At 32.9% G+C, this 15794-nt stretch overlaps 1 protein-coding gene and 1 long non-coding RNA gene across 3 annotated transcripts; one reads left to right on the forward strand and one right to left on the reverse strand.

The window, feature by feature from the left end:
* The first annotated feature begins 1270 nt into the window (after positions 1 to 1270).
* LOC110794575 (uncharacterized) lies at positions 1271 to 10089 on the forward strand. 2 transcript variants are annotated; one of them, XR_008920469.1, is made up of 6 exons: positions 1271 to 1578; positions 7364 to 7506; positions 7648 to 7725; positions 7950 to 8132; positions 8250 to 8297; positions 9827 to 10089. It is a non-coding gene; the product is annotated as an uncharacterized lncRNA (long non-coding RNA). The 2 variants fall into 2 exon arrangements; XR_002535056.2 differs by lacking the exon at positions 1271 to 1578 and having other exon boundaries at positions 6927 to 7506.
* Positions 10090 to 10523: 434 nt separating this feature from the next.
* LOC110794576 (protein SIEVE ELEMENT OCCLUSION B) lies at positions 10524 to 14272 on the reverse strand. Its single transcript, XM_021999551.2, has 7 exons — positions 13952 to 14272; positions 13747 to 13851; positions 12777 to 13225; positions 12381 to 12490; positions 12153 to 12295; positions 11566 to 12048; positions 10524 to 11395 (listed from the first exon to the last, which is right to left on the reverse strand). The coding sequence occupies exons 1-7, from the start codon at positions 14144 to 14146 to the stop codon at positions 10778 to 10780; spliced, it is 2103 nt and encodes a 700-aa protein (XP_021855243.2). The 5' UTR covers positions 14147 to 14272; the 3' UTR covers positions 10524 to 10777.
* Between the last annotated feature and the right edge of the window lie 1522 nt (positions 14273 to 15794).

Genomic DNA, 15794 nt, shown 5'->3' on the forward strand with positions numbered 1-15794 from the left:
AGGCTAAGTAATTGGAAAACGCTTATTTTCATCAAAATCATCTGTTTTCAATCATTAATCTACGTGTATATTAATTCTCCTTTTATTTTAATAATTTTTAATATTATTAAATGCATTTTAACGGACGTTAGTGAAGGAAAACAAAAAGCAGCGTTTTCCATCCATTTTGAGGGACCTAAATGCTCCTTTTGAAACTTGAGGGACCTAACTGCTCCTTTTGGCAAAGTTTAGGGACCTTCAGTACAGTTTACTCGCCAACAGGCTACACAAGGAATTAAGGCACACAAATTAAAGGTTTTTTATTCCTTCCAATAAAGATATATTTTTCCTATTATGGGCTATTGGATATTTTTTTAGGATTCTCTATTGGACTTATTTTGTCTGAACTTACTTTAACTTTATCTGAACTTATCTGAACTTATTTAGACTTATTTTATCTGAAAAAATATATTTTGTCTGAAATAAATTTATTTGTTTGCCAAAATGTATGAAAGAAACTTACTTTGTATTTATTCCGAACTTATTTTGTCTAAAATAGTCAAACTATGAGTCGAACAAAATAGAGCCTTAATATTCCTGTTACATTTGTGTTTACTATTTATTTCCTTAACATCGGAGTACTCCCTCCGTTCCTTAATGTTCTTCCCATTTCATTTAGACACATTTGCCAATGCACATGGTGTATCGTTGATATCTCTAATTATATTTTAGTAAAGTTATAAAATTCTTGTATTATTAAAGTTCTCATTGAGACGAATCAAACAAGATTTTACATGACTATGTTTTTTCCAGTATCAAGATTTCAAATAAAAATAATAAAATGGATCTGAGGGAGTAATACTAATACGAAGTATCTATGTCCTTAAATTTTTTATTTTGACAATAATGTAAATCAATCAAAATAAGAAACAATCAACCTTTGAATGTGGAAAAAATTAGACCACGCACAACTACACAAGAGGGAGCTAGGGCCTAAGGGATGCAATTGGGTTAGATGTTTCTCCATCACTCGGCATCAAACTTTGTAATTGCTCGTTCATTGAAATTTTGTCTTAACATACTATGATTCTTAATATTTAGCATATGGCATTACCAAAATGTTAAGAAAAAGAAAAGCAAGGTGGTCTTTCTTAACACCACATTTAATTCGTGGTATACGAACCATGTGTTTTTAGCCTATCCCTAAAATAGAAAATCGACTACAAAACTACAAATAAAAATATTAAGTTAGCTAAAAAGATAATATCAAACACCCTTTTTATTTTATGTAACAAGTAAACAAGGAAAGATTTCTTTAAAATTTCATTGTTGGAAAATACATTTTATTTAGCCTCTATTTAAATTTAGGGTCGCGGTGTGCATACACCCGCAGATTCAGAATCTAATTTGCAAAAATAAGGTTGACAACACCGGTTGAGGAGATCATCACATGGTTGACCACTAGCTACACATTCAAGGCCAATATCATTAGGAACAAGCGCTTCAAAGAGGTTGTTTGAGGGCAAGGGAAGCTCTCGGACAGCGGAGATTGATTGAGGTTTGGTTGCAACCCCTAAAAAGGCTATCAACATAAGAAATGTAACCACCTTCTTCATCTCCATTACTTTAATTAGTTACTCTCTCAATATAACTTGCTAATTTTGTTTCTTGACTTATATTATCTTTGTGGCTTTGAGTATTTGTGTGTATTGGATCGTTGGAGTTGAACACCCTTTTATAAAACCGTATGTTTAATAACATAATTTCTCTATCATTAATGGGATTTGATTTTTATAAATCCAAATATTTTATCTTTAATTTTATTTGAACAAAAAAGGACATATTTAACCAATTATGATTCTTTCTTTTTTTGTATTGATTCTTTTGCGATAGAGATGTATGATCAATGATAAAGGTGTCTAAATAGATCCATATACTTTGTTCATTTGTTTCTCTTTTTGTTTGATCTCTTTCCTAGCGATGATAATATCGTACATTTTTTTGATCTCATTCCTAATTTGGACAGATATCATATGTTTATATTTACGGAGTATTTGTTTCCTAGTTTTTCTAATTATGGTATCGAATTTTTTATTTCTTTCCCCACCCCCCTCCCCCTCCCCACCAACCCCCAACAACAATAAAACACAAAATCTTAAATACGGAGTAAGGAAATTCCTTTAAAATAAACACTTAAATATTGTAAAACTAAGTGGAAAGTTATTTCAAAATGATAAATAGTTACCCCGTTATAATTAAAACTAGTCTTTTATGCGTCCAAAGAGGTTTTGGATCCTCTAAAGTTCTAAAATAACTCTACAAGGCAGAGTTTGATCAATATCAAGGTATCAACCATTGAATGAAAAATCAATGGCTCATGATTCCCCCCTATTTTTTTTTCTTCTAAAAACAGTTTTATTATTTTATCAAAATCTTAGGAGAAAATTTAGGAAATTCAAATAGTTTTTACTTGGAAAATAAGATTTAGGAAAATCTGATTTTATTTAAAACGTAAAAACAATATTTATTTATGTAAATGTTTTCCATAAAATTTGCTACCAGATATTTTGATAAATCATTAAATCTAAGTTCCTCTTAGTTCCATAGTATAACGTTAACCGTATTAATAACTTACACGAATTCTAAGTATAATAAACTACCTAGTCTTCATGTCTTCTCTTTATTGGAACTTACAACTCAGAGGCTTCAATTGTTCCTACTCCGAAACAGGTGAGTTCCTCGTTTAGTATTGAGGAACTTAGAGCTTAGAACTAGGAACTCCACCATTCTTTGCTTATTATGGAAATCATCCGATTGCAATAGTTGTTCCTCTGGTTTGTATTAGCTTTGATGCTCTGGCTTTGCCATTTCCAACTCAGGAACTCCAGCAGCTATCCTTAGTTCCTCACAGGAACTTGTGCACTTAACTGTGAACATAAACCAACAACATTAGGAAGTTTTCTTCAAGTCATCAACCAAAACTTAGTAGGGTCAACAATTAGACACCAAAATAATTGGGACATGTATTTTTATTACAGAGTTATTTGTTTCGCTGATCAGTTATGCAAATGACTTTTGTTTAATTGAAATTAAAATATGATTTATTTTTAACAATATAAAAATGTGGCATAATAAAAAAAACTTGAAAGTAAAAAAATCTGACATTCTTATTAATCACATACTACAATTTCCCACCAATTGTCTGTTGGTTTAGTGGTGATTGAGGTTGAACTTGGTAGGGAGGACCCCGCGCGCGTGTTCGATCCCTCGTAACAACAATTGAGAGGGGATTGGACCCTATCCACTTAGAACTCGCCCCGAATCCGGATTAGCACTAAGGGTGAACCGGGTGGTACACAAAAAAAATAAAAAATAAAGTTGTATTTATTAAAGTTGTATTTATTAAGTTTTATTTGTATTTATTTTTTTAATTAAAATTAAAGTTGTTTTCACTATAATTAAAAAGACACTAAATGTGAGATTTTGAAAAAAAAAATGAAAACAGAATTAATGATGGATTAATTTGCATTTTTTTTTTGAAAAATGAATATTTATTATACTTTAAAACGCGTGCAAAATACCAGACTTAAAAAATATTTTGAGACGTAGTAGTCATCTATTTATAGAAAAAAATCATTTTAAACATAACGTATAAAATCTTTCCATTTATGACCTTTCACGCTACGCATCGTGTGTGTCAGTGTGTAAACACTAGTAATGCATAACAGTTACAATATCCTTTAGAATACTTAATTATTTACCCATCAAAATATACAAAGTTAATAAACATATTAAAAGTTATTTCGATGTAAATTGAATTTATCATACGCCTGCCCGCCTGGAGCACATAAAAACTTTTGATAATAAAAATTTCAAGAACACAACTACTTCGTATCTTACAGTCCATTCAACAAACACTTCCTTCGTTTCTTTTTACTTACTTTGTTTTTTCCCTATTCACGTACATATTGTACTTATTTTTGATATCTAAGGACAAAATATCTTATTAGTTTCGTCTTATTGTATATTTTTTGAATACCAATTTTTTAAAAAAAATTTTACTTATCAATAATCAAAAATATTAATTGTTCAAGTTATTACAAACGTGAAAAATAAGGTGTTACCGATAAAAATAAATACTTCCTCCGACAATGAAGTACTTCCTCCCCTAGAAAAGGTCTCCAAATCATCCTTCAATTCCATGTCTTAGAAAGTAAACTCAGACGACTTAATTCGGTCACAAATTATTATTTAAAGACGTTGTACAACTAGGCCTGGTTATCGGATGGGGCGGGTCAGGGTCGGTGCGGGTTAAAAGAGGGTCGGGTATTGAAATGGTCATTTTTAGAGGGTCGATAATGGGCGGGTCAATAGCGGGTCATTATTGGGCGGGTCAATAAACGAGCAATGAAAAATGAAAAACAAAAGAGCCATGTGCAAGTACAAGTAAATACGAAGCTATGCATGTAATTTTTTGTATCATTACTATTTTTATTTTCAAAATAATTGTAGTATAAGTTTGACCCTATAATGACCATGTCCAATAAAGGCCCTGTCCAATAAGAGCCCTGCCCAATAAAAGCCCTATTAACTTGACCCTAACCCTATATCCATTGGACTACCCTGTCCAATAACCAGGTCTATGTACAACAAATATTGTACACGTAAGTAAAAAAAATTAACTCAAAATGCTTAAAAGTTATTCCCAATATAATGTAACAATTATCTATTTTTTAGTGATAAGTTTTTTCATGTTAATAAAAGTTATTCTTTCAAAATCACTAATTATATTTGAAATTATTCATTTAAGTATTTAACCTTTAAAATCATAATACTTCGTATAAAAGTTTAAAAAAACATAATGAGTAAAAGTTAAAAAAAAAATAGTTGGGTAAAAATTCTCTCTGTGTACAATAAATTTATTGTACATGTGTAAGATCTTTTATACATAGTAATTTATGACCAAATTTCCACGTATAATTAAGAGATAAATAAACACTAGAATAATAATAATAAAATAAAAAAAACGTGTCTATTATCGTATTTTTTTCTCAAATAAAAAGGGATACTATTTTATTCAAAATTTAATCTTAAACAACATCTAGTCGAATACAATCACCGCCAACTTCTGACCTGAATCTACAATAATAAGGCTCACAACATTTTACGAAGAAGTTACATAATCCGCCAAGGTCTACGCATTGTAATCCGACATCGTTAACTAGAAAGAATTTGTTTGGGGTAGGGACAATGTTGCGACCAGCCATGGTCGATGGAGGTTTTGTAACAACTAATAAAAGTGCTACTAATATTATAAAACTAACCAAGTTCTTCATCTCCATTATTTCACTTGGTCTATCACTATATAAAGCTTGCTAATTTTTTAATTGATTCCTTTATTATTTGAGACTTGGTATGTGTGTACATCTGATAATAAAAGTAGAGGTTCCTTATATATATATACTACCTCCGTTTCTTAATGTTCTTTACGCTTTGGAATATGCGTCCAAAGTGTGAAAACTTTGACCGTGAATTCTCACTGTTATATACATCAAAATGTTATCATGTAAGATCTTGTTAGATTGATCTCATTATGTATTTTCAAAATATCAAGTTTTTATAATTTTTTCACATACGGAAATGGATATATAAGTCGTTAAATATTGCATTGGAGTCCGTGCAAATAGTAAGCGTAAAGAACATTAAGGAACGGAGGTAGTATATGAAAAGGTATAAGAAATCCATATAGATTGTTATATTGTTCATCTCTTTGTTTTTTCTTTTTCCTAATTTGGATAAATATCATTAGTTTTTGTTTATTTCTTTCCTAATTTGGATAAATATCATATGTATTGTTCACTTGTTCATCTTTTTGTTTGATTTAATTCCTAGTTAGGATAAATATGGTATGTTTTTGTTTATCTCTTTCCTAATTTGGATAGATTATCATACAAGTTTATGTTTTATTTTGTTGATCTCTCTCCTAGTTTGTTTTTCATGGTATCCAGTGTCTGATTTCTTTCTTTTCTCCATCCCAATCAATAAATAAATAAAGTATCTTTCAAAGTTACAACTCATCCAAAAAAACTAATTTTGATACACTGCATTTTTTATTTTAGGATAAATAACTTTTTACCACCGATTAAAAATCGAAAAATTATTTTTTACCACCTAAAAAACTAAAATTTGTATTTTACCACCTAAAAAAAATTCAAAACTTGTTTTTCACCATCTGAAAAATGAAAAAATAGATGAAAATGTTATGTGGGGCCAAAATAACGGTAATATTTCTGATATTTTCCCTCTTCCACGATTTCATGTATTTAACGTTTTCTCTTCCTCCGCTTCCTTATCTTCCATGAATTCACATTTTCACCGCCATTAATTTACAAAACCGACAAAATTTAATGGAAGTAAAGAGACATGGGTGAAAGAGTTGAAAAAAATTACACAAGGAGTGTAAAAAATTGGAGGGAAATTGAACTAGGTATCACACATAAACGTTTCATCTATTTATTCGTTTTTATGTGGTAAAAAACAAATTTTAATTTTTTTTCGGTGGTAAAATACAAATTTTAGTTTTTTAATTGGTAAAAAACAAATTTTTTATTTTTGTAGGTGGTAAAACTGTTTTGTCCTTGATTTTAACACATCTATATAAGTAAAATGATCTCTTATATAACGGGTGTGCCAAAATCACTTTAACACAGATGACACCGACCCATCTCTTTTAGAGTTATCGCGGTCCAAGACTAATAACTTTTTCATTATGTCCAGAAAGTAGACCCGGTCAATTGGCAAGATACCCCTGCCGGATTTCGCCTGGGCTGTAACAATTTTTATAATCTCTATTATATAAGCCAACAGCTGAGGTTATTTTGGTAAATTAACTTTTCGTGTCCCTCTTCAAAATGACAATAATACCCCCAGATGCACACCAATTCAGCTATCATTCTCTTCTTTCGTCAGTTACCCAGATGCACGAACTTCATCTGCCGCTTCACTCTCACTTGCTTTCTCTCTCCCCCCTTCACTCGAAAATTTCAAATCTTCAATTCTCGGATCAGTTAATTCATAACATTCAATTGTTTTCCATCAATTTTGTGGTTTTTTTGGATTTGATTCTGTTTTTGCGATCCCGATTTGACAATCTAAGGATTTTAATTGCTATTTAGTTTTCGTTTTTAGGGTTTAGGGTTTGCCATCCCGATTTGATTCTGTTTTTGCGATCCCGATTACGAGGTTTTGATTTTGATTAGGTTTTAGAAATCTTATTTGGATTCCTAATAGGTTTTATAAATCTGATTTTTATTCCTAATAGGTTTTTGAAATATGATTTGGGGTCCTTATAAGTTTTGCTTTTGTCCGTTTTCTAATGCATTAGCTTCAAATCAAACAATCGGAAGGTGAGTTTGGGTTTTCCGGAGATGTGTTCTACGGTGGAGGTGGTGCAGGGACCGGCGGAGGGAGGGCGGGGATGGCGAGTTTCCGACAACAACAACAACAATAACAGCAGCAACAATCGCGGTGAGTTTCTTTTGATTTAATTTTACCAATTTGTTTTTACTAATTTAATGTTACCAATCATCCATAAATTAAATTATTGCATCTTCTATTAATTCACCATCATATAGATATCTCACTTTCTCAATGTTCTTCCTTTATTAGACAGAGAGGATTTTTCGGGATTTATACAGATTTATGTGTCAAAAAGTCAAAAACCACCAAAAAAAAAGAGGGGACCTGGTATGATTTCTATTCTATAAACAAACAAGCAGTGAGAATTGTTGTGAATGTGTTTGGTATCTATTTGCTTATCAGATTAATCAATTTACTTATCCTCCTTGGTAAACCACCGCGTATGGCTGCCGCTTTGGTGGGGCGCTCATTTAGAATTGTGGTTAATAGTTGTTTCGCAACACCATTGTGGGTATCCCTTACTGTCATCATGCATGTTTTTTTTGTTTCAGGTTGGTGATGATTTGAGATCATTGCTCATTCAATTTTGTGTTTTATCTGTGCCTTATCAAGATTTTGGCAAATCGCCAGTCAGTTGCTGATACGTATACCGTCTACAGACAAACATAAGTGATCGTTTAAGATGATCATTTATTAATGGAGGTTCAGTAAATGATCATCTTAAAGGGTATAAGGTGATCACATAAGTGTAAATGAAGTTCTCTCTTGCATGAAATGTGATTTGGTTTTTTTTTTCTGAATTCCGTTGAATTAACTGATAACTTAGCTCAGTGCCTGTTACTGCTTTTCAGGGTTATAGCTTTGTGGAAAATCCCTTCAAAATTATTACTCATTATCAGGTAATTTATCAGGTTTTTGATTAGTAGGATATTCTTTGAAGTTATGGAGTTACCCATTGTGGCATTGCTGTTTTATTGTTCTGAAATAAATACATCTGAAATAATGCTCTTCAATGTCTTTGAATTTTTAGCTTTTGGTTTACCGAGAGTTAATGACATTTTGTGCCCCTGGCTTTTCTTTGCATCTATTTGGGTTTGATTCTGATTTGGTTTTCTTCTGAAAATTTCAATGTTTTCCTTTGAAAAAATTGATTATCATGTTTAATTTTCAATTCGATATTTCTGGTGATGAAGTAAGAACATGATATTACTAGGATATCTGCCTCTAAAGCCCCTCTTTTTGGGTCGTTTTTCCGGTTTCGCATAGTTTCATCTCTTTAAATTATATTGTTCTTCTGTTACACTTTCATTTGATTCTTTGCATTGGTCTCTGATGCATGATTGTAGATCAGCTGGTAATATATCAGCTGGTAAGATATCAGTAGCTCATTCTTCTAAATCTTTGGCATTTGGGTCGTTTTTCTATAAATCAGCCACCTTCAAATTCAGAGTGACTATTTATATATTTTTTTTAATAAGGAGTACTAATTGATCCTATCTTCATCATCAGAGAAGTCCCCATGATATTTGGTCTTAAGTAATTAAGCTTCAGGACCACCATCAAATCCATATTCCACATCAATCCATCGCTCCTCCCTAGACACCTCTCCAATGGCTTCATACAAATTCTTAACATTCTGGGTAATTGCGAACATTATTGAAATTTTGATGGGGTTTGGTTAAAATTAAAAACCCAGGAAAAATTTACCAAATTCATTGGTTATTTAACTGAGGAATGGGGTTGTGAGATTTATTTGGGAATCTAGGTGAGTGAGATTTGGTTGATATTGAAGGATGAAAAAGAGAAAAGAGGGGAAAATGAATTAGGGTGTGAATTAGGGAAGAAGAAATCATGTTGAGAAGCCACGTTAGAGAAAAAGAGAAAGGGTTGACTGATGATGATACTTCTACTCTACGCATCCACCAGAAGGGGAGCAAATTATGGAAACGTTATTCTTTACTTTTATTAATTTGATTTCTTTTACAATTTAATCAAATTATAACTACATTTTCCATATTAGGCATTCCTAATTGTTTCAATGTATTAATTCTTTTTTTTTTCCACAAGGAAGGGAACTCATGACTCATGAGGGCAATTGTGAGTGAGGACAATATTTCCTTGAATTACAGTTAATGAACAAATTAATTCCATTTTACAATAAATCATATTCATAAATAAATGTCATGGAATTGATTTGAAGTATTATCCAGTTCTCCTTCTCCTATTTCACCATCGAGTCAATCATAATCTTCAATTTGGGAAATTTCAGTGCTTCACGATTTGATGGCAGATGACTTGCGGTATAAATTTCAGTAATTTTATGTTTTTATTGTTAATTAGTGTATATTTGTTTAGTTGTATCTACCTGAATTTGAGATTTTGCGAAGCTGGGATTAGTGGTTAATAGTTTAATTGCATTTTTCTTAAGGTAGAACGATAGACATTGGAGACGTTGGAGTTTGATACTTTAATTGCTAATGGTGTTCATCAAATTGGGCTTTAGAGTTGAACATTGAAGTACATTAAGGAGGAAATTTGATTGTCACACATTTGTTTATTTGTATTATGTGATATTATTTACAAATTAAAATTTAATTTAAATTGTCGCACATTTGTTTATTTGTTGTATGCTTCAAACTTATCGGAATGTGATAGTAACGCAGAATATAATAGTATTTGTATTGTGGCAAAGTTTGTATCGTGGAAAATTTGTTTGCATTAGGGTTCTCATTTTATGGATTAGAACAGGGTCTCCGATAAGAGTGTAATGTACAAGAATGTAATTATCTTACAATCAAGTAATTTTGCTACTATTGACTATTGATTTTATTATATTTAATTACAAAATCAATGCTAAAGACGATTGACTTTATATTATATTCTATCATAATCTCGCACGCATCGCGTGCATATAAGACTAGTTCCAATATGTCAGATCGGTCCGTGTCGAAAAGCGGGCCAAAATTCTCTTCAGGCTAAAAATAGCGGCTTTTCATACCATTTTCTGAACCAGAGGGCTGAAAATATGTGGAGAACAGTTCTGGTATGGACTATGGAGTAATTTCTGTAAAACAACAACAGAAATGTAGCCTGAGAAGCATCAATTAATGCAACTTGATCCAGAATGGTAGTGAAAAACTTGAATTAGGAAAAAGAACATCTTTTGTCACTAAAATAAACAATCTTAACCCCTTACTACTCCATTACATGATCACACTTTTTAACAGACTTTTGCAAAGATCTAAAACTCAATAACCATTCATATAACATCGCAAATTCCTGGCACTCGCGAGTGTAGCTACTATACAGCAGCCCCTCCCTAAGAAAAAATTGAATCAACTGATCGAATAATTCCGAGTTACATATATAGGAGCACAGGCTAATCAGTGCAGCATCGGTACATGAAGTACTTCTCCATCGGTCTTCCACATTCAGCACACACCACTTTCTCAGGAATTCCACCTTCAATCCCAGGAAGTATAAGCCTATTACAGTGATGTGGTGTATGAAGCTGCTGCAAGTGTTCCTTTAAAGCAGGCACAAACCCTTTAATCCTTGCACTTTCCTCCCACTCTTGATATGTTAGCACACACTCTAATATTGTGTCACCTTTAGCTCTAGCCATCTCATTTGATCCGAACCACATTGTAGCCCACCCTTGATCACTTCCATCAAAGCTAAGCACTGTCATTACTTCTTGCATTATCAGGTCGTTTTCCACGTTCTTCCCGTGTTGCATTTTTGAGTACAGCATGCACTCTAGCCTAGTCCAGAAGTACCACATTGAGGTCAACTCTGGCAAGAAATGACTAAGTCCATCTTTGCTTATGGTTGCTGTGATTTTTCTGACACGCTCTTTTGCATTGCTTTTTCCTACATATACTAGCTCTAGATCGATTCCTGCAGCTGCTGCTACTTCTTTTGCTGTTTCAGTGAATCTCTTTATCCAATCCATGTCTTCCCCTCCATACACACATATGTATTTTCCTTGTGGAATCTGAGAAACAAAAAGCACATTGATGAAAACTGTTAGAAAAAACAGTAAAAGTTGATTATGAAAAAGTCTCAAATCTGTTGTCATTTTTCTGACATAACTCTGAAAGTAAAGAAACTGAAAACTGTTGGAAAAAACAGTAAAATTTGACAGCAAAATGGAAGGGGAAATACCCAATCTAGGATTCGAGTATCAATGGCATCCACAAAAAGCTCAAGACTCCAAGTCTCATCTCTCCAAAGAGCTTCTTCCTTCATAGTAGTAAAAGGGAAGGCCATATTTCCCCAAATCAAGAACATGTAAAGGGCATTTGGGCATGCCAATTTCCCTTGAGGGTCAAGCGAGACAAGGATCATCCGTTTAGCAAACTTCCATACCTCCTTAATATACCTTACAGCAGCTGGCTCCAATATTTTAGGGTGGTGCAGAGTATACCATGACATCATGGACTGAAGCTGCTCGAACTTAACCTGATGTGCATCAGTCCAAGGGACGGTGTTGTCTATCATAGGAATCCACACAATTTCGTACTGCAACTCTTGCCTCATCCTTGATTCTCTGTAAATATGGTCTATAATCATCAACTCTTCTTGGGAGACATCAAGGTCTGAAATTAGTAACAGTACTGTTTTCCTCCTGAGGGCTTCAACATGAACCTGTTTTCACTCAACTTGTTAAGAATATATTCTACTTTTATATTGTTGAAGGTGAAAAATGAATCAAAATTGAATATGATGATATGGTGTAAGAATTAATTAACCCTTGTTTTGGTGGAGTTTTCGACAAGAGGCAGCATATCATCCTTCATGTATATCAAATGCCTTAAGATCCTCGAGTTTTCAGCTTGGGGTAAATCGAAGACACGTACAAGATTGTTGTATGCCTCTACGTGTTTCTTATCATCTGCATTTCACATGAATTTCTATGACATTCAACTCTGAAGAAATCAAAAATACTATTACAAGCACATATTCAGAAGAAGACTGACCAATATGCTGATAGCAAAGAGCAAGTTGTTGCATAAGGTGATCATGGATGTTCCTTTCCTTATGAGCCAGGCTTGATAGCTCCCATGCTTCTGTGGTTGATGTAACATACCTAGAAAAAATAAATAGATAAAGGCCCAATTAAAGCTCTGTTATGTTCAACTTATTTCAAACAAAATAAGTTCAGATAAGTTCAGCAAAAATAAGTTTTTTTTTTAGACATTTTCACACACAAATAAGTTTATTTCAGACAAAATAAGTTTTTTCAGATAAAATAAGTTCAGTTAAGTCAAAATAAGTCTAATAGAACGGAGCCTAAAGTGAGCTAATTAACACAAAGAAGGTAAGTAAATAGTAATGATGTTTCATAAACATAAGACTAAACAAGAATGGCTCACTCATAGCTCATGCCAATAAGGCTTGCAATCTGTGTAGCACAAGCAACAACACTCCTAATAGTCCAGTAAGCAGCAGTTGGAATATGTGTCATAGCAACAGATAAAGGCGGTTGTTCAGGCGAGATATACTGATGAGGCAGATGCCTGAACTCCATAATCCTCTTGGTCACATCCAACATTGCACCAATGAGAACATTCAGAGCTTCAAACCGGGATTTCAGTGCATCAGAGTGCTCCATTAAGTCAGGTAGTTGCTTAAGTACAGCCACAGACTTGGCTAAAGGGTGAGTGGTGAATAGTTGAACCACAAGTCCAAACTCTCCATAGGATATTGCTAGTGCTGCGAGGGATATGGCTACCTTTGCATCCCATGAATAGTTTGAGAGTAAATTAAGGAGTGACATTGTTGTTGCGTGTGCATCTCCTCCTCCAGAGCATTTACATGTTATCTGCCAATCCCATTATACACAACATATTTCATTAAGTACAACCTGTTCATCTAGAATAACTAGGTTTGGTCCTTATGGCTTAGGTCATGAGCATGGTTATTAAAATCGCGATTCAGTAAGATTCTACACTATACTATACTACCCTTCTTCTCGACTAGCGAAAACCTCGTAAATTTGAATCATACTAGAAGACAATTATTAATAGATAAATAGTGTTAAATTTTGCTTATTTAGCTATTAAACACTTAAACAGCTATACATTTCATTTCAGTTATTAAGTTTTTCACCTGTAACATAAGTATTTTAAATGAAATTTGAGAATAAATTCTTATTTATAGTTGTTCGTAAAATCTTACCGTTCTATGATTTAATTTTACGATTGAGTTCTAAGAGTTCTTTCCGATTCAAAGTAGAATCTCGATTTTGATAACCTTGGTCATGAACCCCTCTCGGCCATGATTGCTAAGAGGGCATGCAGAGGGGCCTATTTTTTTTTTATAAAAGCATCCAACAGTACGTACCTCACAAGAGACTTTTTGAATGATAAAAGCTAAAGCTTCAAGCATCCCATATGTATCCATGTGAGCTCCACTGTTATGATCGTCTAAGGAATCGATATGTGCACCCTACAATATGAAGTTATTCCTTAATACACACACAATAAAAAAAGAAAAACCAGAATACTTACATTAAAAATGGAACAAAGAAAGAATGCAACATATATACTTGAATGCTTGGGGCAGCGCGCTTAAAGACATCCTCAATGATGTCAAGTATTGGCCTGACATCAACATCACGGCCATCAGGAGCATGAGTTCCTTGTATTTGCTTCAGCATTGTACTGTCATCCGATGCAGCAAACATCCGACGGTCACCCCTCGCCATCTGCCTATGTGATGGTGGTGCACCATTATTAGCCATTTTTCACTTCCCTACAATAATATTTACTGATATATATTACTAAAACAAGTGCTTCACTGTTCTACTATATATGCGAATGCGAATGCGAATGCGAATGCGAATGCGAATGCGAATGCGATGTACCCTCCATAATCCAGTTAGCTGAACATTATATAGTGATCAAAATGTGTAACATAATTACTAAAAAAATAAATATATAATAAAGTCGATCTTGAAAATCTTAGAATCAAGTTCCTTACTTGCGTAGAACCTAAAGCTAGCCATGCGGTGCTGTTATGTTATGTAGCTTTGGTGGTCCCTAACACGACTTTACAGCATCCTTAATTCCTTCTTATAGTGTTCATCATCATCATTAAGCTATAAGATCTTTGCTTAACTACATAATTAGCTGCTTTTCAGTATTTAATCCATGTAAGAATTGTAATTAGGACAAATTGACACCACCGGTCTCAATTATAATTATGAATTAATACATCGTTAAATTACGAGAATTCCTTATATAATCGTCTAAATCCGTCTCAAAATACGAGAATTTCTTCTATAATTGTCTAAATCCGTCTCAAAATATTGATTAGATACGGATTTGAGACGGAAATAGGTAGACTATGTATAGAGGTCGTCTGAAATATTTTGAGACGGAATTTCGGCAAATATATTACAAGTCAGAGACGGGAAATTTTGAAATTCCATATAAACTTCCATCTCAAGTATTGCATTCTTTACAGACAAAATTTTAGTAATCCATTTAAAGTTTGAAATGTTTAAAGTACGTCTCTAATATACTTCCTCCGTCTTTTAATACTCGCAACGTTTGTTAGTTTCACGCATGCCAATGCACAACTTTGATCGTTTATATCTTAAATTCTCTTTATGCAAAAATTATAAAAAATTGATATTTTGAAAATACACATTGAGACGAATCTAACAAGATCCCACATGACTATGTTTTATCTTATATAAAAAAACACTACGAATAGTCAAAGTAGATTATATGAATAGTGACAAAAGTCCAAACGTTGCGAGTATTAAAAGACGGAGGAAGTATAATTTTAAAGTGACGCTTTTTTAATGTTTAAAACAAGGGATTTAATTTCAGGTCTACTGTAACAATTTTAGCTACAGGAAATGATCGAACGTATGCCTCCTAACTTTTAGTCATGGAATTATGGTTGAAAGTCAGGTTTCAAAAGTTGAAGTGCTTTGGCCATTCAAGTTACTGTATCTTATGATAAGGTCTGGTCTGTCATTACTCATTAGCATGTCTAGAAAAAATATTTTTACCTTGAATTTCAAGTAATTATTCTTTCCTTCATAAGGCCCGGTAAGTTGCCGAATTAGCAAAGGTGGCAACATGGTTCGAAACGATGACTTCATGACTAATTAAGTAGTCTATCCATATAGCATAGTCAAAGTTACTTTAATTATTAATTTTAATTAGGAAATTAATAAGTTTAGATAAGTAAAAATCAAGTCAATAGAATATGGCGATTATTAAATTCAATGTACGTACTTCAATATTTTATACTACGTATGAAGTATGAAGTATGAAAGAATAATTAATCACTAGCTTTACACACTCCCATCGATAATTTAAAATAGTACTGCCGTTTGCATTTTTTTTCCCCTCTATTTATTCCATTTATATAAT

Source organism: Spinacia oleracea, chromosome 1 (assembly GCF_020520425.1).
Source record: "Spinacia oleracea cultivar Varoflay chromosome 1, BTI_SOV_V1, whole genome shotgun sequence".
Taxonomy (NCBI): Eukaryota; Viridiplantae; Streptophyta; class Magnoliopsida; order Caryophyllales; family Amaranthaceae; genus Spinacia; species Spinacia oleracea.

Excerpts from the sequence above, each read along its gene's own strand:
- LOC110794576 (XM_021999551.2), bottom strand. The coding sequence starts at position 14,146 with ATGGCTAATAATGGTGCACCACCATCACATAGGCAGATGGCGAGGGGT. Across the intron at positions 13,852-13,951 it reads GCGCTGCCCCAAGCATTCAA|GGTGCACATATCGATTCCTT; the intron begins GTATATATGTTG and ends TTCATATTGTAG. Across the intron at positions 12,049-12,152 it reads AAAACTCCACCAAAACAAGG|GTTCATGTTGAAGCCCTCAG; the intron begins GTTAATTAATTC and ends GAGTGAAAACAG.